This window comes from Augochlora pura, chromosome 6 (assembly GCF_028453695.1).
Source record: "Augochlora pura isolate Apur16 chromosome 6, APUR_v2.2.1, whole genome shotgun sequence".
In the NCBI taxonomy this organism is placed as follows: Eukaryota; Metazoa; Arthropoda; class Insecta; order Hymenoptera; family Halictidae; genus Augochlora; species Augochlora pura.
Window position 1 is genome coordinate 10,416,859 of NC_135777.1, and position 18,459 is coordinate 10,435,317.

Sequence of the window (18,459 nt, forward strand, 5' to 3'; positions counted from 1 at the left end):
TTACAAAAACATACAAAGTCACCATGTGTCTTTTTATGTTAGAATATAATGAAGGATTTGTAAATTGAAATATTATTGGGGAAAGTACAATATACTAATTTGTTATTATGCACTTTTAACAGATGATTTATTACAATGAATGAAGTAGAAATAAAATGTAAAAACAATTATCTTTTATTGATATATCAGTTTACATTAAATTGTTCTAATGTGAAAAACAGTAGATCTACAGATGCACGTACAATAAAATTTCTGTGTAAAAATCTATCATTGTCAATACTAATTTATTATACATATGTACCTAAAGTATGTCTCAATATATACAACTATATAGTAAAAAAACAAGATCAAATTATAGATAAACACATCCAAAAAAACCAGATATACATCAGTAAAAGTTTAAGAAACTTAGCAATATTTTGGTCAATATTATTGGATGAATTGTTTCAAAACAAGTATTGTATATCAAATATATACAATATATTGTTCATAATGTACTTCTTTACATATTTGTACACCTTAAAATTCTATATAAATTTTATTATGCATGAAATTTGTAAGTTATTCATAATGTGAAGGTACGCACAAAACTTTTACTGGTTTGTTTATGAACATACAATATTTCACAGGTTGCGTTCACAAACATTTAGACACTTATTTTACAAAATTGCTTTTCTAGTTTAATGTTTTGCTTGTACTGCAAAGCACAACATATTTCAATAAAAAAAGCTTGAGAAAAATCATTTTCTATGAACAAACACAAAAAAATATAAAAAGAATAACCTGTAAAATGTCGATCATTATTTATATTTTATTTACATAACTGGTTGCAGATTTTTTTGTATTGTATATACAATTTTGTTTTTGTTTGTTTAAAAAGTAAAAGTAATTTTACGTGAATTGTGCATGACTAATTTGTGTTTACCCGTTTTACACTCTTGAAAAGTGAAATGTGATTACCGATTCTGATTAATACTATATGTTTATAGTATAATCCATACAATTGCAATACTTTCTATAGATAATCCTATGCTTACAAAAACTATGTGAACGTATCATAGGACGATTTGCATAAGTTATCAAAATATACTACTATAGTCAAACGATGGATATACATGTAGATGTACTTTGAACAGTGTAAAAAATAAACTTTTGATACCCTCGATATAATGTCATATAGGCCACCAGAATATACGGTCTATTTCATGTGTTAACAACTTCAAGTTTGTTTGTAACCAGTTTGTAACAGTGATTTAATCATAGCTTCACGAGAGCTCACCGATGGGTGCATTTTGAAGCCATAAATCATGTATGAAACTATATAAATCGTCACTGACAGCAACCTGAATAAACGTTGTTAATTATAATAGTCGATATAAATTGTCAAGAAGCATATATATACAGAATTTGAAGTATTTATGGTACTTACTTTGTATGGTGTAGGGTTTAAATTTCTTTTGTGATCATTCCTCAGTGTTCTCAGGGATTCTTGAACTCTATTTCTTATTTCATGTAACGTGGGTAGTGGTTGGCATAATTTACCATTCTTCCAATATACCTGTATAATGTTATAATATTAAACATATGTAACTTTTACAATTTTAAAATGTATCAATTTACCTTGTGTAGAGACTCCACTTGTGTTGGAATAACATATGCTCTCTTTGATTCTTGAAATGGGTGTCTACAAAGAACTTTATGCTTTACTTGTGGAACTTCTTCAGTGGCTCTTTGCAAAAGATCAATTAAAGCATATCCATCTGTTCCATATAATCTAAATGCATCCTTTTTTCCTGGTATTGTTACTTTATCAACTTCTTGACTAAGCTTCATTCTGGGTTGATTGTTAATTTCAACCATTTTATATACACAACCCAATGCTGGTTGTCTTTGACATGTTACCAGATGTGTACCAATTCCAAAGCAGTCAATCTTATGACTCTACAAAAATTAAGTTCTTCACATAGGAAAAAGAAACATGTATTTGCAATGTTTTGTGACAGATGTATTTACCTGTTCATTTAAACTTAGAATAGTTTCCTCGTTAATATCGTTTGATGCACAGATCATCAACTTTGCAAACCAAGGTATATTATACTTGATTGCAATTTTTTCAAACATATCTCTCGCCGTGTTACTCAAGTATGCTAAGTCACCGCTATCAATTCTGATACCAATTGCTTTATAACCCAAGTCATTCAAAGCTAATGCCACAGCACAGAAGTTTAGTAGACCACTCCTAAATATAATAATTTGCTATTATAGCTACTATAGATAACCTATGTACTTAGACATATTGCTATAAGCTTACAAAGAAAAGATCAATTATTTTATAATATGTCTTATGTTCTCAACCACAAAATTACGTAATACTACTGTTACAAATTACATCACCAGTATCATTAATAAACTACAAAAAGTCTACATAACGAAACATAATTCTAATGTTACTGTACCCAACTATAATATGAAAGGAATGAGTGTAGAACATGCAGTATCGTTGATTATGTCTAAATGCACGAAGTATCTCATTGTCTTGTGCTCATGTAGCACAATTACTTTGGACAGGACATATAACAATTAACATTACATGCAATCTAACTAATATTCGTAAATAGACAAAATTCAACTTTGCATTGTTTTATCAACATTTTTTTTTAACTACAAGGCATAATTTATTGTATCTTTTTAAGATTAAGTACATTAAGTTAATATTTATTTAGTTAAATGGCTGAATTGGGAAGGGTACTATATAAGGTCGTACATTTGAAACAAAGATGATATTACACTTGCCTTGTTTCGTCTTAGTTATTTCATGCTATGAACAAGATATTCCAAAATATAGATTTGCCCGCTTTACAGAATGAAGTTTTTATTGAGCAGATGAATCAAATCGAGTTAAATTTGTATTTCAGTGATACAGAGTTACTAATAAAAACTGCATGTGTGGTCATACATGTTTAATTCATATAGATGAAATGAACATTAAACATAATAATGTTTCTAGAAACGTATAATTTTTCTACTTGTAAAAGGTAATATAATGGACTAACTTATATTTTGTAGATTAAAAAAAAAATGATGATTTATATCCTGCAAAGCAGACAGAGAGGATAAAAATCGTACCTCACATAGAGCTCACCCAATTCGCCTCGTCTTAAAAAGCCATTCTTGTGATGCGAAGTCGTTTCTGATAATATCGGATTGTTTCTGACACCATTTTGAGCATGAGAATTGGACCCATTTGTTAGACGTTTATTCTTTACATTTAGGCTGGCTATATGTGCCTGTCTTTTGGTCGTGGTTTCGATGCTATAAACACACTCCTGTTAGGGTACAGTTCGTATATGTTTCATCATGCCTGCTTTATGAATGTGTAATTAGAATTATTAATGCATGTAGCAAACCCGATTAAGTATACTCTTTGAATAAAAATCACGCTACCGATATAATGCCCATAATATTTAGTAGTATCAATAGATACACCTAATGTATAATTCTTTTTCATAATTATAGAACACAAATGTAGCTTGTATCAAAAATATCATAGCAAATTCTTTGAAAATATTGTCTCGCGAATCTTTGTAATGGAATTGTAAATAGAATAGAAACGATAAGAACGATTAAGAAACATTTACATGAGACTTCTTATTTCTCGCCAAAACTCAGACAATCTTTTATTTGAACTACTTCACATCCATGCACACTAAACAGCAACATATAATAATATTTATATTTATAGATAGCAAAATACAACCGATGCTAAATGTAGCATACCATACTATGCACTACTATACCCAGTACAAAAATATGGCAGTGCACATTTTTAAGTACAATTCCCAAAGTGTACGTATTTCAAACACAAATGCAAAAGAAGATACTTTTAAAAACAAAATTTCAGCAAGAAAAGATATGAGATGAATGAAAATATAAACAAAGTAAGCATAGTGTCATACCTTTTCACGTCATACGTGTCTACAAGAGCAACAAATCGTTGCGGGAAAGCAATAGCGTAACTAATCAAAGCAGCTAATTCTCCACTAGAAACCTCAGAAACTAGAATCCCTACATCAGCTGCAATGGAATCCTGATGTTTGTATGCTAATTCGAGAAGATTGTAAACCTCTCCTGTCTCTTTGTGCGCCAAAGTCTGGAAAAAAGTACGATTGATTAGCATAAAATATTTTTTATGAATCTATGAGCATATTACTTAACCATTATCTTACCCTTTCTTGCAAGTCATCAATGCCCGTAAAAGACGTAATATATGCATGCGCGTGCGTTCCAGTAACAGGAATATCGTAAAGCTTTCCAGCTAATACATTACTGGTACCATCAAAGCCACCTATAAAAAAAAACAAAAATTAATTATAGTAATTATTGGAACAATTTATATAGTATTACCGCCATAGTGCTAAAAATTTATAATAAAATTTTAGTCAACATATAAATGGAAATACAGAGTATCCCGAAAATTATGGTATAACCGGCTAGGTAGTGATCCTACATACAAAAATAAGTTGGAAAAAGAGAATGACATTTTTCAATTTAAGGCTACATTTTTTTAAAAACCTACAATAAATTTTGTTAACACTAGAAATACGGGAACTTCAAGACGGGAAAATGACTGCTTTTCGGCAATATAGGTATAACACAACAATGTTTAATAAACGCATTTAGATGTTGCAGAAAAAGTCACAAAATTATAAGAAGCTGTGTCATTATTTACATAATTATTTTTCTAATTGAAATTGAAAGCAGTCAAAATGACTTGCTTAGGCAATCTAGTGTTAATAAACTTTGTTCATTGTAGTCGTGGTTGTATAAATAAGATACATTTGTTCTTATCATGTATCTTATCAACTATCGTTTAATATCATGTACACTGCGACTGCAATAAACTTTTATAATAAAAACAAATATATATCACCCAATGAGAACCAATCCCAAGATCTTGGATTTATACTGTATAGGCACTTTACTCATTTTATCAGTGCAACTACATTTCGTATCTATTCATAGTATATTCTGAAGGCTCATAAGTTTAATTTTTTGTACCTTTATAAATTATCCAGTATCTACACTTAATACTTTACACAAATCAAAATCGGACAATTGCTAAAGAAAAATATTTGATTCCGCAGCAGAGCCCTGGAATGACTGAACAAATGAGCAATGTCCCTGTTAATTTGATCTCTTAAATTGTTTCTTTGTCGCCAAAATAGGTAACTGTTGCAGAATGGTACTATGTATTGATTTCTGATATGAAAGAAAGCTACATATGTATATATGTATTTATTATTTATTTACTTATATAAATCAGTTTGTATAACTCTTTAAATCAATATAAATGGTACTATTCTGTAACAGCGTATACAATTAATTTAGTATTAAAGGAAAATGTTAGGTAATATTTACCCATGTAACTGTACTTGGATGCACTCAATCCACCATCAGGACCCTGAGCTCTCCGTAGACCAAACTCTAACAATGTTATATTTTTCCCAGCAACCATACGGTATCTGGCTGCATTAGTTGCCACTAAACTTGCATAGTTTACTAAGGTTAATAGTGTTGTTTCCAAAAGTTGAACCATTATTAATGGACCTTCTACTCTTAGTAATGGTATTCTGCATAACATATCAATTTGTATTGAAGTTTTATCTTATTAAAGTTTGCTGTTTCATCAAATATGTAATGTCGATAAGCATTCGAACATTAACTCTAAACTGCTGTCTTAAGAGTAAGAAAAATTTCCCTAAACGATGACAATGATGACGATGATTAACATAACTGAATGATATCTGCACACACATGCACATTACATGGTATTTCTACCAACCTGGGAAAAGCCACCGAGCCTTCCTCCATTGCACTTATTATCACATCTTTGGGAGTCAGATCTTTCAAGTAATTGAAAAACCTTTGATCCATCGTTGATGGCATAATCGACTGTAAGTACTTAATATCTGTGAAATCAATGCCTAGAATAAATATCTAAACCAACAAATAGGATATATACAAGGTGGTCATTAACTGGTAATACAACTAGGAGAAAATAAGGCAAAAATGTAGAATACTTTTTCATTTGAGGCTCTGTTTATAAGAAAATTTAGGTTGAAAAAATAATAAGGTAATCAAGCTAGTTACTGTAGGATAAATTAATTTTGTATTTATTGAATAAGGCATATTGAACTTTTTTATACAAAAATAAATAAATAAGAAGAATAAAAATGTTTAATATACCTTATTCTATAAAAATGAAATTAATTATGCCTGAAAACAAATCAAAGCCACAGTAATTATTCACCCTATGATAAATGACTCCACTACCCTACTATTGATTATGAATTGCGTGGCTTTGATTTGTTTTCAGGCATAATTAATTTTGTATTTATTGAATAAGGCATATTGAACTTTTTTATACAAAAATAAATAAATAAGAAGAATAAAAATGTTTAATATACCTTATTCTATAAAAATGAAATTAATTATGCCTGAAAACAAATCAAAGCCACAGTAATTATTCACCCTATGATAAATGACTCCACTACCCTACTATTGATTATGAATTGCGTGGCACGTCTAACCATGGCATACGAATTCTACTTCTCGTCATACGACAAGCCACGTGAATTTGCCGCATCTTTCAAATCAATTTTTTCGGAAAGACGGCCAATAAAATAATGTTATTCTTCTTTTTCGACTTATATTTACAAGTAGAATGCTTCCTATTACTATTGCACTACCAGCTACTGACCACCCTGTACGTAAATACAAACGTTTACCACTAGAAGAATACTGAAACTTCTCCAAAAATTTAATACATTCTTCCAGTCCCGCAAAAATGGTAAATTCTCCTTGAAACGGATTTTTGCGAAAGTACAAGTCAAACACTGCATGATCATTTACCTTTCCACTTTTCCAGTAGGCATATGCCATTGAAATCTGATATAAATCTGAAATAAAGTAATAACCTTATATTTGAATGAACGTAGAACCTTTTATTTTTGTTTGTCATTAATTGTAAAGGTTTACACTATCAAGAGTACAAAGCTATATTGTTTTGAATAATTGTATGAAAAGTGCAAAAAATACACTAAGATTCACTTATCCGGAATGACTACTAATTATTTACTAATAATTTGGTAAATAATGTTCGATTTATGGATAAGTAAACAATTATTGCAACAACATCGGTTATAAAATAAAATTTGTGCGTGTTTGTAAATTCTTAAAGACCAATTCGCTGTAAAAGGAAGAAATAATGCAAGAACAAAAATGTGTGATTTTCTCTTAAGGAGAAAAAATAAGAATAAAAAGAAAGAAAGAATAGAAAATTCCACGTCGAATTAATTTTCAAATTCATTTACAAATAGTACACATGCGTAATATTTTGTAACGCCACTACTGTGTGACATCATTTTTGCAATTTCAATAAGGAAATAAACAACGAAATAAAATAGAGTCGGTTATTTTGAGGTTACTTTTCACGGCTAGTTTGTTATTTGTATAAAATCCCATTCTAAATACCTGTCAATAGCGGTTGCACCACGCAAGTTTGACGAGAATGACACCATGATTTGTCCTCGTCGTCTGACATTTTCTGTGAAATCTCTGTTCAACAGTTCTGATCGCAAGCAGGGAAAATTGAAAATGAAACTAAAAGTGAATGAAAATAAAAGGATAGACTCCTTATCGTAGAACGAGGAACGTTTACGCTAGCCACAGAACAACAAGCACCGTTACCGACGAACTAACACGTTTCGACGGTGATCATCGTATTATACTCGGCTCCTGGTATCTCTCTCCGTGCAAACTCTTAGAATCGATAGGAACGTTTGAAGGACATTACGAACGACGCGACCTGTTATTCCGCCATTCCCACCAATAGCAGAGCCTCCTCTTAAAAAATAACTAGGAATCGGGTTACGTATCTACATTCGTTCGAACACGTGAGTACGTTGAAAATGTTGTGACTTTTCGCTAGTGTAACCTGTAACGATCCAATTTTTCTCTTCTTATTTTCCTCCAACTCCTTATAACTTTCGCATATCGCGTCTATTTAACTGACTCATCAAAGGTCAAATTATGCACATATATATACATACATACAAACACGATGCATACAGACTATATTAGCTCTCTCTTATGAAGAAAGATTAGACATAAAATTTTCACTCGATTTGATTGATCTTAAAATCGATCTATACGTGCAAATTTGAAATAATTAATTTTTAGCGATCAGAAAATAATGATTCATTTTCGTTGATTCCACAAAAGTTCCAGCCTATTTGAATTGGATTAGGTGTAAATTCCACGCCGCTGTGCAACGAAATCGCTTCACTATTTGTTTTCAGACGTAATACATTTCAAATGTAATTCATCTTGCCGTTTTATTTATGCGAACGAGATTGTAGGTTGATTTTTAACATCGACGATATATTTGTACGTTATCTACTGTAATCTCTGAAGGACAACAATTTCTATTTATCAGCAATAAACTTTTGAATCAAACAAACGCTAGTTTTACATAAATGCGTTGGTAGCGATAACGTTTCTTCACAAACACAACAATTATCTACGTGCTAAACGACGAAAATTATTATACGTATTAGGAGCATAAAACCTAAAATAAAAATTAAACTCTATCGTTTCTGCAATATTACGTCTTATTTATTATTTAATATTATTACACTATTGTTACGTTATTCTATTACAATACATACAGGAAGACGATCATTTTGTCTTACTGAATCTGCTTTACGGTGCAGTACCTGTATTTTCATTTTTGTAGATGTAAAGACCTATTTGTGCTTTAAAATAACTCAGTGTTAGTTTACATTTACAAATTGTCACTCGTAACTATTATTTATCAATTTGTCATTCAATTCCTATAAATTTATACATTTCTCCATTTCTGTCTTAGCCCTAAAACAACATAATAAAACACACAATTTCTGATTTCGATTTCAAGGAAAACACAGTAGAATCGAATGTAGAATTGTGTGAGAACAGTGCCGCGAAACGGAAGGTACAATTATAGTAGCAAAGGGTCGTCTAGCGGTCGGGTGGATCCTTCGATTAAACATAATGTATCGTTAGGGGCAACATGTCTGTGTACGACCTTGCCGTAATGATACGGCATTGCAGCTGTTCTTCTTCTTCTTCTTCCCCAGGTGCTAGTCGCGGAGGTGGTCGCAAGGCGAGGGCGGGCCGCGTGAAACTTTTCAAATGCGGAAAATTAGCAAAAGTTTGTAACTCGCGTGCAGCCGTTACACCCATGATGCAACTCCTTCAAGTTGCAAAGACTTCTCTTCAGTGCCCATCAATTTCATCGCTCGATTCAGTTGCGCCGATTATGCAATATGACACCGCGATGTTTCTATACGGAAAACTTTATATGTCTTTCTCTTGTTCGATTGCAAGATATTATTAAGAAGTATTAACGTTTTAAACAGAAAATTTGTTTCTATGTTCTTCGGAATACTATTTAAATATTGTGAAAGTTTTACAAAATAATCAACCGTTTAGATACCAGATATTCTTAGATGATCACGCTATCACTGATAGCACAAGACAATAGAAACTAGTCGATTTTAATGCTTGATATCTCTAATGTTAAATGACTGCTTAACCTGCTTCAAGCCGAAAGCAACGTTTCAGTCTAGTTCACTCAAATCTATTTTTGTTTGATTTGGTTCATGATGGCCAGACTCGGTTTAGTTCATTTTATCTCATTCACTTTCATCCGGAACGGAACGGAATCAACAGAAACTTCCTTTCATAATTCGCGTATCTTTTCCTCTCCATAGCCAAGGACTTCCATTGAACTACGTTTTATCTGTATTTACGAATTACAATGTATACATGAATGTAAATATAAACCACGCTTTTACGTAAGAATTCGCCAATTGAGCATGCACTATATCATTGTTTGCTTTATCAAATTCTAAAAGTAAACTTTCGATATTTTCTGAATAAGAATTTGGGCCAACGTGCAGCCACAACGATAACTATATTCAATTTTTGCAATTGTTATGAGTAAATTAACCATAAACGGAAATCACTGTTATCTGTGTAAACCTATAATCGGTCCGATAGCATGTAGATTTATTACGAACATTCCCATCCTATCGTGACATGTCGTCAACGATGAGATAACTCGGGTCGAGATATGTTTGATGCGTCACGCTCGAGTAAATTCATTCTTTAATTGTACAGATTAGTAGAGATCCTCTTTCTACCATGCCATCCGCAAAGCAGAGGTCAAGCTATATATAAAACGGACAACAAGAGAAGACATGAGTCAATTGTTACACGTGAGTTCTAACGAAACACTGCTCGATACCATGTAAAAGTGATGGATTAAGAGAAACAGAAAAAAAACAAAATGGAGATAAACGATTTCCTTGTTACGAAACTATTGTTTTCTACAAAATGATCCCATTAGAATGACTTTCGATTCTTACAAATTACAACAAATACATGTATATGTTTGCATTTCTATTTCTAAGAAGCAAGAGGAAATTGCAATAAAGAATTAGGCTTTCTCTCGGCTCACGAACATCTGAAGGACTTTCGAGCGAGGGTGGCCGAGCAAAAGGAAACGACGTCACTGACCAAACGCAGTGCCCATGCATTATGACGCCGATACCTCGCTGATGTCTTCCAAATGTTGGAGCTGCAGATGAAAGGCGCTTTCGTTTAGCAACTATCCCGCGAAAATTCGGAAGGATTTTACGAGTGTGGAAATCGATGCGGAGGATCGATCCTATCGAGGACAAAAGTCACGAGGTATTTTGGTGTCTGGTACAGGCCCTACAAACATCCGAACGACGAAAACTTCTTTCTAAGCCGTATCCGAATCTTATGTAATCGAATAACCAATAGGAAATTTAGAATAACTCTGGTGTCTTAACCCGTCTAGCACCGTTGTTTCTTACAATAACTTGGAACAATTAGGACGAAAAAGAATTCACCAGCAATCTATTCCGAGTACTGACTCATGCTTCTTGAGTTAGTATATGTATATACATATATACATATATATCCACAAATGTGTAAGTGTTCTCGACATTTTTCCAGCTGTTCGTGATCTCGATCATCGTAAAATTTATACTATGTCATAAATCGTATCATATCATACCATAGTATAGAACTGAGGATTTACTATCTCTCGATATCAGTACTGACAAAAGAAAGGGGAGAGTTGCTTCACCCCCTTGTGTAACAAATATTTATAGTTCGGGGAAAAGTTTGTTTGAAACTACAATGCGTGTCACACACTCATAAAAAAATTATTAATCTTTGATGTTCACGCAACAGGGAAGAAAGGGTGGTACGATCACTGTCAATAAATTTTCTAGAGAACGTGTTGGACGCGGAGAAAGGTCGTTCAATAAAACAGAACGAAATAGAATGGAACAGGACAGAGCAGAGAGGGCTTTTTATACAATTATTTTTATTAAGTGTCACAATTGATATTACCGATAACTCATACCTTGATTCTATAAGTAATTATCCAGTATTCGTCTGCCGAAATACACTACGTTAGTTCACTTGGTTACTGGCACTTCTGAGATATTGTTTAATCGCTAGTTAGATGCTAGACAACTCCGGTACGTGGACTTTAGACAAATGGTTCGAACTCAATTTCTCCGTTCTTACAGCAGGGACTGAGCAAATCATTTGGCAATTTAAAATTAAATTGTACATCGTTGATAATCAATGCTGATTCTCCAGTGAGCATTTATTAATCTCGAAAAAAACGAAATAAAACCGAAATTCTATAATTGATCGACGAATTTGTATACATATTGTTGGTTAAAACATAAGTTTCGGAAGCAACAAGTTTGGCAGTTACAGAGAGAATTCTGTTTAGAAGAATTTGCTCAACCCCGTCTAAAGTGTTGGGTAGAAAAACTGAGCTTTCTATTTCCTCTCCCTTTACAAAAATTGATCGTTCTTGTGAGTACATTAAATATAATCGCTCGATGATCCCCCCGTGTTGCTATGCGACTAGCAAGCGTCCTTAAAAACTTAATCGCAAAATATACAATTGTGTTTCTAACAAGCTAGGGCGACCCGTGGAAGCTATGATTGCTCGACGAATAAATAACGATTATTGTTAAACGCTTCGATGTGTCGTTTAGCTGGTTTTTCGTATCCCGCGGAGTCGGAGCTAAGAAGATCTTTGGTCCATTAAATGCGGAGATATCGTCGAGGCGAAAGTTTGGTCACCCTACTATCGCTAACGTAGCAACGTGGTTACACAAGATTTTCTCGTCATTAAATGCTACATACGCTCTTACTCGGTTAATCGCTTACTTGTCTAATTGCCTAATCGACTAATCCCCTAATCGCTTACTAGCTCACCAGAAGGCCGCGGATCTTGATTTCTTTTTTGCATTACGGATTCTTTCTTCGATCACGATGTTGATCAGAACGAAAAATATACTAAGCCAACTCTATAGAATCCGCAGTCCACTTGTCAACAGTTGCTTTACCTCACATTCGAAATTTCTGCTATTTCAGATCCCTTCCCCCGTCCCTGTCTGTGTACCACACAAATTGTGGGCGAGTGTGTACGTTATACGGAAGCACGGTCTACGATCTCTACGAATTACACGGCTCCACTAAACTTATCTAAATTCTCCTAAAGCTACTCAGACTTCAGTTAACATTTATTTTAATCCTTACAGAACTGTTTAAAAGAATAACATTGTGGATCGTTCATAACATCGTCTACGGCCTCTACAGTTTTTGTTTTACACGTTTGTTAGCTCGTTTAATACTGTATCTGAATAAACTAGATGCATCTTTCATGACAATACGGCCATTGATATTTCGTATACTATCCTTACATTTATAATGTATTAACCTAATTTGACACAGAATTTTCGTATACAGTCTTAACGTTACTCAATGATAATGCTCGTTTATCGTGCTAAAAATATTCCTCGAACTACCAACTTTCCCTTGTACACAAGTGTGTATCCCCACCCCCCAGCCCCTTAACATTTTCGTTTTTCCTTGAATTTTTCTTTGGTCACCGTCTTGTATAATGTAGCCTTATGAAGTAGTTGCTGTTACACAGCAATGCTTTGTATGGACAAAATAACGCGTTTTCTTTTAGAACGTTCGACGTCGCTCAAATCCGTTCACGTATGTCTGAGTTTATGCGTGTATGTGTACGGTGTACATGTATACATTTGTCTTTTTAATAACGACAAGATAAAATCGTCTCCGCCAACGACTAAACTATCAGTTCAACATAAAATGATCGAACGTTAAACCTTTGTACCTTTCTCCATTAATTAATATCGAGTACATGTTGCTATAACATGTTACGCATGAAGAACAATTCACGATCTGAGAAACTAGTAATATTGGAGAACACAAATCTTGAGCGTAAACATTTCGCAATAAATTGTGCCATCACTATTCTACGATATTCGTGATTTACTCGAATACTCAACCCATTGGAACACGGATCAATTTTCGTATGTCAAAGATATCGCCGATTTATAAAAAATCACAGTTTTATTCCGTCAAGTTCCTTTCGACGTGTCTTACTTGGTACTTTAGTCAACTCATAAAAGATATCGCTTATCATTTAATGTTTCATCGTGTTCGTAATCAATGAGTTAATATATTCTAATTCGAAACGATTCAAATAATACTGTACGTATCCTGTTATCGTTTATCGTGTTATACAACATTTGTTGTTTTCATTTAGATATTAAACTTTCGTAGAATTTTCTCTAAGAAATGGTACCGAGAATGGTGTCTAATTAGAATTTCTATCCTAGGGATTGAGAAGAAAATGTGTACATGGTAAATATAGATAAACCAGTAAAAAATACAAATTTCTTATTTCGACTAGAGTGTTTAAAACCTATTGTTATTATCACTTGTACTATGTACGTACGAGTTATAAAATAATAATCACTAAATTCGTCAACAACAATAGAAATGCATGTCCAGCAACATTAATAAGATACAAAATTAAGATATATATATATTTATCCGTTGCTATTTCTGTCTTCATAAAACCTAGTCATGGCTCAAGAATAAACAACTAAGTGCGTGTTGCTAACATTAACGTACCTAACACTAATTGCAAACGAGTCAACGAAAGCATACAAAATTTGCTGTTACCTCCCGTATTAGCACCATTAATATTCAAAACTAAAGCTCGTTCACTCCGTAACATCTAAAACAATCGTTTCCTAAATTATTACGTCTCTCTAAAACCATTCTTCGTAGTGGTTACCCATGGTTCATCTCATTAAATCTGCCGCTCTTTGTCTATCTCGATGTACCTCTCGAGGATGCATCCTTTTACGATGTGAAAAACAATTACCTGAACTCGCGAAGGCTTTTGGACAATAAGGACATTGATAAGGCCTTGCACCTGTATGTTGATTTATATGAAACTTCAAATCCTGATTTCTTTTAAATGTTTTATCGCACAAGGGACACGCGTGCGGTCTCAGATCCGAGTGCGTGATACTGTGGGCACGCAACGTTGAATTCGTTGGATAAACTCTGCCGCAGACATTACATGGGAATTGTATTCCTCCATGGTATTCCTTGTGTCTGAATAAATTCGACTGCGTCTTAAAGCTGAAAACACAATTGTTTGTTGCTACTACACGTTGCTTGATTAAACGTAAATTTTTCTATCAATTGATTAACTTACATTCTACCACATATATCGCAACCATACTTCCCCTTAGGCCGATGAGTTTCCAAATGTACTTTTAAATTGCCCTTGGTAGAAATTTTTTTACTACAAATTGGACAAACAAAGTTTCCTGATGTATTATTATCGGTGTTCATGTGAAGCACGCCGTTGGTGGAGTACACTTGTTGTGATCTAAGGATAGGCTTTCCATCGGTTCGCTTATCTTTAGGCAAATGAGACCATAGATGATTTTGTAGACCAATTTGGGATATAAAGGACCGCGAACATATCGTGCATTCGTGAGGCTTAGACAGTGCATTAGAAACGAGTTCCTCATCGTCTACTTGCGCTCTATCGTCGCTGTTCTCATCTTCTTTCTCTCTTTTTATATCCTCGGCTCTATGGAAAAATGTACAAAGTTAGTAAACAAATATTCCTGTTAAATCGTGCATATAGTAATACAGTAGTAGTCTTACTTGTTTGTTAGAGACAATGGTTCCAGAGAATCGATTCTTGTTATTTTATCTTCTGTATCTGAATTCACTGAAGTTTCAGATTCTGACTGCTCCATACCATATTGTAAAAATAACATTGGATCTACTTTAACTTCCATTTCTTCCATACTTGGACTAGGACATTTGTCTTCTTGTGATATTAATTCCGATGGTCCCAATGGCTCACCCTCTGCCAAAATTTCTATTGCACCCTATAAGGAAAAATCAGTTTAACATAATTTAAATAAAATAATTTCTAACAAAGAATATGTTTTGTTTACTTTTGTTAATATGGTGTGTAGCAATCCCCGATCTTCTACTCTTTTTGTTCCATCTTGCGGGTCTTTAGCACTGTCTGAATCCACATCCTGCACAGAGTTTGTATTATCTATACTATTATATAATTGCAACCTTAATTTCTCTTGGGTTCTATATGCCATCATTGCAAAGCGATGAATGCTCTCTAATCTTTTTATGCATGTAACGCACACCATTTTTGAAAACTTATCTTCAGAAGACACCTGTAACACAATTTAAATAATAAATGTATAATAAATAAAAAAATGAATATTAATTAAAAATAAATTAATAATTTAAATAATATTGTCAATATCACATCACAATAAAGTTTTCAATTTTTTATGAACGTTTTTATCATTAAATATAAATTAATTTGATTTTTATTAAAGTCAACATTTTTCTATTTGTATTGAAAATATTTAATTATGTTGTGAATTATATGTTAAATATTCCACCTTTAATTTAAGAAACGTCATATTGTATTTGGAAAGCGAATCACGTATTGGATTACATTATAGATGTATGAGTGAATGTATGTGTACGTATGCATGTGTATGTATATCGTATACAGTATACTTATTGTAATCAATAAAATGCTAATTTTTAACACTTTTGTATTCGTAACAAAATGGATCCCTTAACAGACCATCCCTTAGAAACATTCGTATTCAATATACAGTATTATACTCCCAATTGCATATCCGAACACATTTCGATTGAATTAATTACCATTTGTAATTACACCGACGAGAAAAATTGTCTTCGTACGTACTTTGCTTGAAGTGTATCGTTGCACCATGTCCAGAAAATAACCCTTTGAAAATTCTTCCATATTAAAAAACCACAAATCTTGGACTATATTATTAACGAAATATTTTACATATTCTACGAAAAGTATATTTTAGTTTGCATAAAAATTAATCGTATAAATGTATTCAACCACGAATAAACGTTGGATTTCGATGACATTTTCAACAAAGTAATAGTAACGGAATTAGTAGATTAATTTTTGGAATCAGACGAATTAATTAAACGGCAGATCGTATGTTTATAGAGTAAACATAGTTTAGTAAAAATGGGTCTACTAAATAACATTATAGTATGTCGTTTTAAATTTGGACCATCACACACTTACACTTGTTCACGTTTTCGAATTATAGGGTACGAGGGGGATCGACAGATCACAGATCACAGATCAGAGATCAGAGAGAAGGTCCCAGTGAGATTTCGAAAAAAAAGTGCATACACAAACTCGGTTCGACTTGTATCCATGCAGGCGCGCATACAACGGCGATCGTAGTGATTCGCATGGAGCGCGGTCAGACTCACCAAGATGTACAGATATTTTCGTATTTTGGTCTGCAGGTAGTGCCGTCTACCATCCTCGGCGAAAATGTGGACCCCGTCGTTTCTTGGTATGTCACTAGCACAAATTCGACAGTGGAGCTCGTCCTCCCGATCGCGTTCAAAATCGCGACCCGCCGTACCCATTTCAAAATGAAACGTGAAAGAAAAAACGAGTCGACGAGCTATCACCCACGTGAAGGATGGACCCACGTTTCTTTTGCACAACGAATACGTATCTCGATGCCGGAGCACGAATTTAAAAAATCCTACAATTACGGAGAAACGGTTTCACGCCTCTTTGTCCACAACGTTAATTTCATTCCTCATTGTTATATTTTTCTCCCCCCTTTCTCTGGCTCGTTATCTTAACACCTCAATGAAAAACGTCGAAAACCTCCGACAATAAAACTTTTCACCGATGCATCTTTACGATGTGCCAGCGTGTCCAAGAGGGTTGATTATTCTAACGATTTTTTTTTACTTATGAGTCCCCCGGATTGGGTGAGATTACTCTGGCACAACGTTGACGCTTTAAAAACGACGTCGGCGCCGGGCGTCGGCGTCTCTCTCCCGAAACGAGTGCTCAATACAAAATATATAATAGCATTCGTCGATTTGAAAAACATATGTATATAACCAATTGTTTTATTTATGGATTCCGTCCGTATTAACGATACCACCGTTACAAGATGCTACAGCGAGTCTTTTATATCGTTCCCAGACTGTTTACGCGTTAATTAATGTTATCTCGTTAAATAGTTCGGTTCTCATTTCTAAAATACTACCCCTCATCACAAATAAAGAATAAAATGTATCAGCGCGGTACTCTTAATTGGTCCGCCATCTTCTTTCGCCCATTCGTTTGTATTTTTTCATTTTCCACTACAGAAGGCAAATTGATTTATCTTGTAGTTGTAATATCGATGCAACGGCAAGTTTATTGCATTAGGAATACACACAAACCGATAGATTTTTTACAAAGTTATCGGATATCGGAAAAAACGGTATGAATTTTTCGAAACTTTCCCGCCATTTTTCTGCTCGTGTATTACTACGCGCATGTGGAGGGAGAAATGATTGTAGACGTTTTTGTCGGTGTGGAAAATAGTTCCAGTGTACTTGCGAACGAACAGCCTCCCCCTTGGATATGCTACGGCCCCATTTAAAAAAAATCAATACTTAATAATTAGCAATTAATACATTCTTTCGGTATATACAAGCGATACCTCGTCGTCTCAAGTTTTGATGTTCCTTCGTGTTCCGTGAAGTTTTTAACGGTTAATTTTATACATATTTTTGTCAACCAGCAAGAGTAATTATTAATTAGAAGTAAATAACTTATCTGCGTAAACTTGATTTATACAAACCATCAAAATTTCATGTAATCAACCTCCTTTCATTTTGAAAACACTAAATTGTGGTTTTTATTGAAGGTTAATGATCTATCAAATGATTTATAATCCAATGTAACTAGTTTTTAATCTTAATTATGATCTCAAATTGCCATAATTATTTGTAAAAATATTTAATCAATTAACCTGTATTAATTTTACTAAAATAAAACTACGATAAATAATATAGCTGAATAAATGTATATTTTGTTTGAATGCTAAGGATTTCTTTTCT

The 18,459-nt window shown here is 33.4% G+C and overlaps 2 protein-coding genes across 4 annotated transcripts; both read right to left on the reverse strand.

Annotated features, from left to right (window-relative positions):
- Positions 1 to 151: 151 nt before the first annotated feature.
- Naprt (nicotinate phosphoribosyltransferase) lies at positions 152 to 7,859 on the reverse strand. 2 transcript variants are annotated; one of them, XM_078184279.1, is made up of 11 exons: positions 7,534 to 7,858; positions 6,789 to 6,959; positions 5,843 to 5,969; positions 5,419 to 5,630; positions 4,227 to 4,345; positions 3,957 to 4,150; positions 3,127 to 3,312; positions 2,014 to 2,239; positions 1,621 to 1,941; positions 1,430 to 1,558; positions 152 to 1,343 (listed from the first exon to the last, which is right to left on the reverse strand). In XM_078184279.1, exons 1-11 carry the CDS (start codon positions 7,601 to 7,603, stop codon positions 1,266 to 1,268), a joined length of 1,833 nt encoding a protein of 610 aa, XP_078040405.1. In that variant the 5' UTR covers positions 7,604 to 7,858; the 3' UTR covers positions 152 to 1,265. The 2 variants fall into 2 exon arrangements, with proteins under 2 accessions (XP_078040405.1, XP_078040406.1); XM_078184280.1 differs by lacking the exon at positions 3,127 to 3,312 and having other exon boundaries at positions 7,534 to 7,859.
- Positions 7,860 to 11,450: 3,591 nt separating this feature from the next.
- Positions 11,451 to 17,390, reverse strand: LOC144471812 (uncharacterized). 2 transcript variants are annotated; one of them, XM_078184282.1, is made up of 5 exons: positions 16,816 to 17,390; positions 15,468 to 15,707; positions 15,169 to 15,398; positions 14,708 to 15,091; positions 11,451 to 14,631 (listed from the first exon to the last, which is right to left on the reverse strand). In XM_078184282.1, the coding sequence occupies exons 1-5, from the start codon at positions 16,975 to 16,977 to the stop codon at positions 14,286 to 14,288; spliced, it is 1,362 nt and encodes a 453-aa protein (XP_078040408.1). In that variant the 5' UTR covers positions 16,978 to 17,390; the 3' UTR covers positions 11,451 to 14,285. The 2 variants fall into 2 exon arrangements, with proteins under 2 accessions (XP_078040408.1, XP_078040409.1); XM_078184283.1 differs by lacking the exon at positions 16,816 to 17,390 and adding an exon at positions 15,942 to 16,080.
- Between the last annotated feature and the right edge of the window lie 1,069 nt (positions 17,391 to 18,459).

What these genes read in the sequence shown, in the direction of transcription:
- Naprt (XM_078184279.1), bottom strand. Translation starts at nt 7,603, where the DNA reads ATGTCAGACGACGAGGACAAATCATGGTGTCATTCTCGTCAAACTTGC. An exon ending in TTGGGTGAGCTCTATGTGAG is followed by an intron (nt 2,240 to 3,126) that starts GTACGATTTTTA and finishes TATTATATTTAG; the next exon opens with GAGTGGTCTACTAAACTTCT. An exon ending in AAGTGGAGTCTCTACACAAG is followed by an intron (nt 1,559 to 1,620) that starts GTAAATTGATAC and finishes AACATTATACAG; the next exon opens with GTATATTGGAAGAATGGTAA.
- LOC144471812 (XM_078184282.1), bottom strand. Translation starts at nt 16,977, where the DNA reads ATGGGTACGGCGGGTCGCGATTTTGAACGCGATCGGGAGGACGAGCTC. An exon ending in GAAAATATCTGTACATCTTG is followed by an intron (nt 15,708 to 16,815) that starts GTGAGTCTGACC and finishes ATTGTGTTACAG; the next exon opens with GTGTCTTCTGAAGATAAGTT. An exon ending in TACACACCATATTAACAAAA is followed by an intron (nt 15,399 to 15,467) that starts GTAAACAAAACA and finishes TTTTCCTTATAG; the next exon opens with GGTGCAATAGAAATTTTGGC.